At 37.7% G+C, this 10,678-nt stretch overlaps 1 protein-coding gene across 1 annotated transcript; it reads left to right on the forward strand.

Annotated features, from left to right (window-relative positions):
• The first annotated feature begins 7,510 nt into the window (after positions 1-7,510).
• Positions 7,511-7,894, forward strand: LOC110888304. Its single transcript, XM_022135835.1, has one exon. The coding sequence runs from the start codon at positions 7,511-7,513 to the stop codon at positions 7,892-7,894; it is 384 nt and encodes a 127-aa protein (XP_021991527.1).
• Positions 7,895-10,678: the final 2,784 nt, after the last annotated feature.

A 10,678-nucleotide genomic window follows, 5' to 3' on the forward strand; every position in this document is an offset into this window, starting at 1 on the left:
TAGTATGGGCGGCGATCGGAGTTCGGAGTTTGGTGATATCGACAACTTGGCAGCGAAGGAAAACGGGGTCTCCCGTGAGACCGAAGATTACCGGAACACAGAACTACCGGTGAAGGCGACGTCGGAGGTCCAGGTGCAGTGGTGTCTGACCAGTTTTGTCAATTCCGGCATCGGAGCGGGGAGGACATCGGCGGAAACTGGGGTAAATGAAAAGGCAAATGTTATTAATGAGGAAGGTTTCCAAAGCAAAGAAAAAGGTAATTTGGTAGACATCGAACAAATGGAGGTAGGGGTAAATTTGGGGTCTCCAAGATGGTTTGAAAAGGACCAATGGTTAAATGAGGGTAGACAAAGGAAAAAGAAAACTCTAGTGGGCTTAGCAAAAAAGGTAAAAAAAGGTAGAAAACCCATAATAAAAAAGACCTTAGTAGAGGAAGCTGGTGACTTTATGAGGCCTAGGAAAAGATTGAGAGATAACGATCCTTTTGACTTAAACGAAACTATTGGGATTCAGGAAGACAATGACACTAGAGAACAACAGGAAAACAGCGTTGATAATGTTATGGGGAGCGCGGGCAGGCTCGATAAACAACAGGAAGAGTCAAGTGGTATTAGAAAGGAAGTGGAGGAGGAGGTGGTGGAAGATCTAAATTTGAAGCCAACGGAGGAGGTAGAGGAAAACATTAATGTGGAATTGAATATTACATCGGTCATGGGGGGATTACTGGGAGTTGATTTACAGAACCATGAGCTTTTGATTAAAGAAGTGATTAGGGAAGAAGGAATTCAAAAAGGAGATAGATGAATTTCCTTTCCTTAAACATAAGAGGTTTAGGAGAGGGGGATAAAAACAAAGCGGGGTGGATAAAAAATTTAAAGCGGGATAATGGTATTGATTTCCTCGCTTTGCAAGAAATTCAATTTTGTGACATTTCAGGTATCGAATTAGAGAAATTTTGGGGAACAGGCAATTTCGAGATGGATCACGTGCCGGCGGCTGGTAGATCTGGAGGGGTGGTGAGCATGTGGGATCCTAGGATTCTCAAGGTACACGATTCTTTCAAACACCCTAACTTTTTATTAACAATGGGGACTTTAAAAGGTAGCAATCAAGCTATTAATATTGTGAACGTTTACGCTCCTCATAAAGTCCCTCAAAAAAGGTTATTTGGGATGATATTGGGGGGTTATGGGTAGTCATCCGGGCTGGTGGGTGATTCTGGGAGATTTTAATGCGGTGCGTTTTCGGGTTGAAAGGAGAAATTCTATTTTCAATAAAAAATGTGCTTCTATTTTTAATGAATTTATCTTTGAAAATGGGTTAAGAGTGTGACAACCCTCACTAAATCAGGTATCCGTACGGTTTAATTAATAACTAATTTCTGCTTAATTACTGTGCTTACTTGAAATTACTGATGAGCTGCTACTTGATTTCTGATACTTGTACATACCTGCATCATACTTTACATACCGTCACTACATTATTTACATACTGAACTCTAGTGACAAACATGATGCACAAAAGCACAGTAGCACTACAAACGGATAACCTATTGAACATGCTGATAAAACCAGCATCAGGCAGATATTGCCTCTAAGGCCTGTATGAGCCAGAAAGATTTTACTACACCCATAGAGAGTGTAGGGATACAAGGGTTGTAGAACTGCGTCTCTAGGAATAAGTTACGATGACTGGATGTGCCTAAAACATACACTGAGCACAAAACACAGCACTTTAATGAACAAATCAGCTTCTAGCTAGCTAATAAAGTGCCAAAACATGAGAAAAATATTACTAGACACTTTCCAAAGTGTCGGGAATAAGTTGCGTCACTAAAAATGGTATTAACGACACTTAAAAGCTTTGTTAAGCGCTTTAACGGATTACTATCCAACCGAACAACCGGACTTTATCCGGGGCATGAAAATATTGTCATAAACATTATCTGTCTTTTTCTAAGCCAGTTAGGGTCCCTGAACACCCTAACACCCGCCATAAAACACAACACACAACTAACCGGGTTAACTACTTAACTAACCTACTTAACTTAACTAATAACCTAACTAATACTAGGAAATGAACTAGAAACCCCCCCCCCCTTGGGCCGATTTCGGTCACTATGTGACCAAGACTTGTACCATTTTTGAATTTTAAATTCATGTGTGTCCCATATCAAGTGGACACTAGAACTCTTGGTCCATGATCTCATGAATGTCTATAAGTAACACTTGTTGCACATAAGAACTTTCACACTTCATCACCCAACAAACTCTCTCTCTTTCCCTCTCTACCATTCTCGGCCGAACACCCCCTCCCCATACATCCATTTTTCGAGTTCCATCTTCACATTCCAACATCATACAAGCTTCAAGGATCACGTATTAGGAGGCTTGGTGCACTCGGAGCTTGAAGGATCTCTTTCTCTAGCTTTTATCCACCTCATTCGCGCTTAGATTCTTCCCTAGCCTCGAGCTAGTGGTATGATGCTTAAACCCTTTACTTGAACTATTTTGAAGTGGTTAATATAATGTGTAACGATTAAAACTCGGAATCTTGCAATTTGATGCATTAAAGTCTACTAATAAGCACTTAAAAGATGGTTAAAAGCTTACAAGTTGTGTAAAAGTTGTAGTAATTGAATCTTGTGGTTATTTGGACCCGATCTATGTTGTGGTATCTCGGATCACCGTTTAACCCGGGTTGGTCATGATCATGGATCATGACATAAGGTTGTTTTGAATGATACAAGGGTTAAAAGGTGAAACTCTACCACAGACGAATCATGAACTTGTGTAAAAATGTTTTTACTTATAAAATAGTGTTTAAAACTAGTAGATCTACGGATCTACGAGTGGTATTTTCAAAGGACCAAGTGTCGAGAAAACCATGATTTCCAAAGATGGATCTTACACTTACAAAAATGGTTTTAGAACACACAAGTGTGTAAACACTTGTGTAACACAAAAGTTTCGACAAAATAACAATTTTTGTAAAAATGACGAGAAGTTGTAAAGACGGATTTTCTCTAAAAACGAGGTTTTTACGGGATCGGATTGCTTTATATAAAGATCCGCTAATGATGAGATTTACACTATAATTTTAGAAAACTACAAGTTCATGAAATTTATGCGAATTACATTTTTGTTAACTAGTTTGTTGTGTTGAAAATTGTTTTGATCGAATAAAGAAGTTGTTGAATTGTTTTGTAAAAGAAAATGATACGCTTGAAAGCGTGACCACCTCCAGTTACAGAGGAAACTCTGGCGAAATTTTTCTAAAAACCTAACACTTAGAAATATTTTCACTATAAGTGTTAGAAATACTTTTTGACATGTTTTCAAAATATATAAGTTTCGCCACGACTTTATTTACAAATATCGGAGGTGGGATTTTCACAAAGTTAAACGTGATAGATATATATTTAGTAAATATATTTTCACGAAATTGTTTATGATTATTTTGTGAAAAATACACAAATATTATTTTTAGAGTAAAAATAATATTTTCAAACGTTAACGGATCCAAAATAATACGAACGCTTTCACAATAAATATATAAGTTACACCGGTAATTACTATTACCACTCGATCGTTAAAACGTAACTTACGCATTATACGGAAATATTTATGAACGCGTAATTTTGTCGACGAATTATTTTTGGGGAAATTATGTGAAATGAAAATATAATATTTTTGAGAAAAATATTTATATTCTGGAATTGGAAATAAATATATATTAAGTAAGACTTAATAATATATTTCGAGCACACATGTATTAAATCCCCCATCCTTGGGAAGGAGATTAACTACCAAGTATATACGAAAAGTAAACACGAAATAGTTGTCTAACTATTTCCCAAGAACTTAACCCATAAAGCTAAGGCACGGCCGTCCGTCTAATAGAGTTAGTACATGTAGGTCGTTGCACAGCTGCTTGACTTGGAGTATACTTGGTAGAGACGCACCGACTGTGAGTTCATGTCCCCCTTTTCTCTTAACTGTTTTCAGTTTTCTAAACTGCGGGGGTGAAATACATGTTACTATGATTACGAATATTTCTTACATGGTATGGTTAGCGTAAGGAGGGTTATTACTTAGATCATGTGAATAGGTAGGCGGAAACTTGAGGTCATTAATCCTCAGGGTAGGACCGAGGGGCAGGAGCGATAGATCTATTTGGGTGTAGCGAGCCCAGTCCCAGGCCCAGCATAACGGACCTCGGGATGACTTTGTACCCGACGCATAAATCTGCTAGGTTTGAGCCTTCCTACTTGCATTTCACACATATCAATGGCCTTGCAAACCATCGGTGATCTCTTTTTCCTTATTTGCTACATACCAGCATTTTTATACAAACAAAGATTTATTTACTCACTCACACATGAACTCGCTCAACATTATTGTCGATTTTTCAACTTACATGTATTTCAGGGAATTAAAGGATCTGGCACGGTATGGCACGTTTTCCCGCTGCACTAGTACAAGGTCATCCGGGGTTTAGGGAATGTGACTCTTTCCTGGACAAGTCACAGTCCTTAAACTGTGTTTGTGTTATGTTGATCTTTATGTTTGTTGAACAATGTTAAGGTTGTTAGGGTGTTTTCCCGTTAAAACAATGTTGTTGATTTTAGATTTTAAACTAAATTGAATGGATGATCTTGCATGTTTTTAATTCATATAGTTTTGTTATGATTAAGCTATGGTATTAAGAAGTCACACCAAATTAACCACGCTTCCGCAAAGCCAGGGTGTGACAAAGAGAGTATGAGATGAAAGGGAGGAAATTTACGTACCTCAAAGACAATGATAATAAACTTAGCAAAATTGATAGAGTCCTGGTTTGTCAAGATTTCTTTCTGAGATGGCCGGTGGCTTGCCTTAGGGCGATGCCGAGATTGTTTTCGGATCATTGCCCTCTTGTTTTGACTTGTTCGGATAAAAACTTTGGCCCAAAGCCGTTCAGATTTTTCAACTCTTGGTTGGAAAGAAAGGATTTCGATGAGGTGGTTCTTAAGGAGATTAATAATTTTAACGGGGTTGGGGATCCTGATGAGGTTTTAACTCTGAAACTCAAAAAGATCAGGGAAGCCTTAAAATTTGGAAAAAGGAGGTATTATCTAAGGAAGGAATTACGGAGTTGACTATTAAGGAAGATTTAGATCGCTTGGAAGAGGCGGCGGAAGGCAGGGAGTTAACCGAAGAGGAGGAGTGGACCAGACTGGAATGTCTTAAAGATCTAAAGGAACTTGAAGGATACAAGTTGAAAGATATCAAACAAAGAGCTAGAGCTAGATGGGATTTGGAAGGTGACGAGAACACTAGGTTCTTTCATGGATACATTAATAGTAGAAGGGCTAGCAACAACATTCCGGGCCTTATGATTGACGATGTTTGGACCACTAAACCTTCTAGGATAAAAAAAGATATTATGGGTTTCTTCAAAAGGGCTTTTGAGGAAAAGATTAGAGATAGACCTAAACTAATATGCCAGAATACTAGGTGTCTTTCGGAAGCGGACGCGACTTCTCTGACGGTTCCTTTTAGCAAAGAGGAGATTAAATGCGCGGTGTTTGAATGTGGTTCGGACAAAGCGCCAGGGCCGGACGGTTTTAACTTCAATTTCATCAAAAGTTTTTGGAATGTTTTTGAATCTGATTTCTATAACTTGTTGGTTTCCTTTTACAGCAAAGGTTCGATTGCAGCGGGTTGCAGTTCTTCCTTCATAACTCTCATCCCTAAAAACAAAGATCCTGTGGGGCTGAGAGAATATAGACCTATTAATTTGATTGGGGTGATAAGCAAAACTATTTCTAAGATTTTGGCTAATCGTCTTAAAATGGTTATTGGGTCTATTATCTCGGAAAATCAAACGGCTTTTCTGAAGGGCAGATACATTCTCGACAGTCCGTTAATGTTAAATGAGCTTATAGCTTGGATTAAAAAGTACAATAAAAAGGTTTTTCTGCTCAAAATCGATTTCGAAAAGGCTTACGACAACGTCTGTTGGAGTTTTCTTTTGGATATCATGGGGCAAATGGGTTTTCCTGAGTTATGGTGTAAATGGATTAAAGGGATCCTAGCTTCGGCTAGATCTTCGGTGCTAGTAAATGGGTCCCCTACCTTCGCATTTAGATGCTCTAAAGGGATCAGACAGGGCGACCCTCTTTCACCATTTCTGTTTCTTCTGGTCATGGAAGCCCTGTCTAACATGTTGTGTAAAGCTAGGACGGAAGGTCTTCTCAAAGGTATTCAAACTCCCAATAACGGTCCGGTAATTTCTCACTTGTTTTATGCTGATGATGCTCTTATTTTGGGGGAGTGGGATATAGATAATGTTATGAATGTGGCAAGATGTTTGAGAATTTTTTACTTATGTTCGGGCTTAAAAATTAATCTTAATAAATCTAACTTATACGGGTTGGGTGTGGAAAGTGGGTCAGTGTATGATATGGCTAATGTGATTGGGTGTAAACCGGATTTTTTCCCTCTTACTTACTTGGGAATTACAGTGGGGGCGAATATGAACAGAATTAACAATTGGTCTCCGATTGTTGAGATTTTTTATAAAAGGTTGTCGTTGTGGAAAGCTAAAACCTTATCGATGAGGGGGAGGCTTATATTGATAAATTCTGTTTTGGAAAGCCTGCCTATTTATTATTTGTCTTTATATAAGGCCCCTATGGGTGTTCTAAAGGCCCTCGAGGCCAAGATGAGAAAATTCTTATGGGCCGGGTCTGGAAACATTTCTAAAATGAACTGGGTGTCGCGGGATTGGGTTACTTGGCCCAAGATAAAAGGGGGGCTGGGTATCAGCAGGTTAAAAGAGGTCAATGAAGCCCTTCTTGTCAAATGGGGGTGGAGATATAGGGCTGAAAATCATAACCTATGGTGTAAAATGGTGGAAGCGTGTCATTTTAAGTTAAATCAAAAGAGCTTCCTCCCTCTTAACAATAATATTCCGGGGTGCTGGAAAAACATTGTGAACCTGATTTCCAAAATGAAAATAAATGGGAAAGGTCTAAATCATATTATCATGGGTAAAGTGGGAAAAGGGACAGATATTCGGTTTTGGATCGACACGTGGGTGGGTGATCTTCCCTTCATGGAAAGGTGGCCCATTTTATTTGGTTTGGAGTTGTGTAAAGCGTGCAGGGTGGTAGATAGATTGGATACAGGCAGGAGAAATGGAGTATTCAAATGGCGTTGGTCTAGTCAGCCTGAGTCTGAAGAGGAGCTTAAGGAATGGAAGGAATGTTGTGAGGTGCTTAATACGGTGAATCTTTCCAACGGTAAGGATACATGGGTTTGGAGAGGTGATTGGCAGAACGGTTTCTCGGTGAAGGCGGTCAAATCGGCTTTGATTACGGATAGAGGAAACTGTCACCCTCCAAATTTTGATTAGTGCAAATGGGTACCCATTAAATGCAATATTATGAACTGGAGAGGCAATCTGGATAGGTTACCTACTAGGACAAACTTAAGAAGAAGGAATGTGGACATATCTTCAACGATGTGCCCTTTCTGCGATGAAGCCGAGGAATCAGTTGAACATTTGTTCACCGCTTGCGTGGTAGTGGTGAGGGTATGGACGGCGTTCAGCGTTTGGTGTAACATTTCGCCGCTTATTCTTTTTGATTTTAAAGACATCTTAGAGATCCACAAATTCATTAAGCGAAGTAAGAAGGAGGAGAAGATCATTCACGGGTTGGCTATGATTGCGTCTTGGTGCATTTGGAAAGAAAGGAATGAAGTGGTCTTCAGTCAGAAAAGATGTAACCCGCAAGATATCATAGGGGAGATGAAATCTAGAGGTTTCGCTTGGATGAAAAATAGAGCTTCGTGTAAGTATATTAGTTGGACGGAATGGTGTAAATACCCTCTGTATATGTTGTAATTTCCTTACCCTTTGCCCGTTTGGGTCGGGGGTGTTGTTGTGTGTTTGGCCTTTTGCCCGTTTGGGTCGAAGGTTGTTTTAATGAAGTTGATTTTTCAAAAAAAAAATATAATATATGTATAGAAGTCGTGTGTTCAACTAAGAATCCTTATATGTTTGACAATAGTTTTAAGAAAAGAGAACCGGTTTTCCTATTCTTAAATATGTTTGGTTGAATGTTTTTTTTTTTTTTGAAAGATATGTTTGGTTGAATGCAAGTAAACAACAATGTTCAATGAGTATATGAATATGGTGGTATTTTTGTAATTAACATAATCAATTATATTTTAGTTTGTTATCACAAAATTATAGTGTATTCATGGTTATTCTTTGTGAATAGTGAATACACTCCATGTGTTTTCCTTATCATGAATAACAAAATTTCATCAATCATAACTGGGGGATAGAGTGATTCTCATTTTCTAAATTGTTGGTTATTAAGTTTTAAGTGGCTCTGGTTTTAATTTGCTCTATGCATATATGTGTATAATTATATAGAAGTGTGTTCAATGAATTTTTTATTTTTTTTTTGTTTACCAAATCGAGTCGGGTAATCATATTATTTTTGAGTTTTTTTGGGTAGATCTAGAGTTTTCTATTTAGAATTTTGCATTAGTTTTTTGACGTGATTTTTTTTTCTCCAAAGATTTGATTGATTCATTGATTCGATTCATCTGGGTTTTTAAGGTGATTTCAAATTTGTTCCTTATGATTACGAAGGTAATGGTAATTACTATTTCACTTACTAGTGGGCGGTGGTCCATTAGGAAAGACAACGCCTTTAAACATCTAGGTTTGAGAGGGGAAGGTCTTATGTTCAAGTTCCACAAACGACGAAAATTAAAAGAAATTAGTTCTTAAAAAATTACTGTCTTAGTTGCGATCATTTTATTGACCATTCCGAAGGTTTGTAGTAAAAGCCTTCTAATTAACAATCAAGTTTTAAGTATCTATAAAAGTTTAAAATAGAAACAAACCTTATAAAATAGGGAGAGCTGATCGGAGCAGTTGACTGAGGAGCTAGGCTACAAACGACAGGAATCCTATAATTGTCTAGGTGATCTAAACATGCAGCATGTGCCAGCAGCCTTTGTCAGTTTATTTTATTCTATACGGACCTTATACGGCCCGCATATACCATGTGGGAATAAAATTTATGTAACGCCCAGCGATTTCATACTTTCCTTTATTACAAACCGTTGCTCGTAATTCCATTTTTGGGAATCTTGTATTCCTGTAATCATTTTTGCGTTGTAATCAATGTAAAATCCGAGACTTGAATCATAATGAAATTCGTATTTTCGTTACATTTGTGTTATATATGTCTTATACATGTTCATACGTTCAAAAACATCCTTTATGTGACGCTTTATTCATACCTTGTGCTAGAAACATCAAACTTGCAAACTATTGATCTATATGCTAAATTATGCGGATTCGATACTATTTGTCGACAAATAAACACAATTATACTTGTTTTATATCTATTTTATGATTCAATTGCATAACATACCTTTACATATGAGTCTTGTACCAAAAACACCCTAATTACACCTTAAAACTACAATTTAGGAAAGTTTAGGGACTAAATGGAACAAAAATCAAAACGTGGCTTGGCCCACACTCCCTGGCGGCCCGCGACCCGGCCCAGGGGTGTTGTTCGCGGCCCGCGAGCCAATCAACAGCGAAGAAACTCTTGACAGCCTCGTTTTTAGCGGGATTTGGTGTTTTGTTTGATTTTTAAACATGTTCTAAGCATTAATTGTGCACTAAACCCAACCCTAATCCTCCCCTATAAAACCCAAGTGCTTTCCAAGTATTTTACACTTTGCAAACCATCCACAACACTCTCAAATCAGCTCCCAATCTATTGTTAACCAGAAGTTCGAGCAGAATCATCACACTTCACTAAAGTGAGCATAACTCACTCAATACTTAGTCTTTTTCATCCATTCTTTTTCCCACTTGCTTGGAACAACCTTAGGAATATTTCCACAGGTTTTTCATGGAAAACCAAGCTCTGGAATGTCACCAAAAAGGCTCCAAAGTGGACTGTTACTTTCTGTTTTCACTTAAACTTTATTAAACTTAGCTAAACTTGAGTTTATCTCATCTCAAACCTATATCCTAATGCTCATAACCAATTGAACGGTTAGTTTGGCTTAAAAACAAGGCTGAGACATGTTAAATCAAAGGTTAAAACCTCACAAACATTCTGTTTTAGTTAGGGTTATACCCACAAGAAGTGTTCAAGCTTGAAGCTTGATGTATGTGCGATTGTTAGGCTAGCTTGGGCTATCTTTAATAAGAATACACTCACTTCTTGATGTTTTCCATAGATTGGTTGTTCTTATTTCTCTATTTGCTTGTAAGTTCATGACCCTCCTTGTTGTTCATAACAACAAGTGTAGTGGTGAACAATAGAGGTACCTAAATGGAAGACTTGATTCTTCCTACCTCATATATGAATTATATGACACTAAGAGGTGCCTAAATGAAGACTTTAATCTCCTACCTCATTCTTGACTATAGGACTTGTAACCTTTATAAAATACTCATATGTTACCTATATAATCTATTAAAATCTAAGTAGCTAGACTTGATGATAGCTTACTAGTTACTTGTCAAGAATATGTTACAATCACCTATGACCATACACATGTTACGATTCTAATGGACTTTATTCCATGAAAACATACAAACTCTTTGAGTTTCAATAGTGTCAAGAACATGTGCTATGTGTAC

The sequence above is a fragment of the Helianthus annuus genome, chromosome 11 (genome assembly GCF_002127325.2).
Source record: "Helianthus annuus cultivar XRQ/B chromosome 11, HanXRQr2.0-SUNRISE, whole genome shotgun sequence".
Classification (NCBI taxonomy): domain Eukaryota; kingdom Viridiplantae; phylum Streptophyta; class Magnoliopsida; order Asterales; family Asteraceae; genus Helianthus; species Helianthus annuus.

Excerpts from the sequence above, each read along its gene's own strand:
- LOC110888304 (XM_022135835.1), top strand. The coding sequence starts at position 7,511 with ATGTGCCCTTTCTGCGATGAAGCCGAGGAATCAGTTGAACATTTGTTC.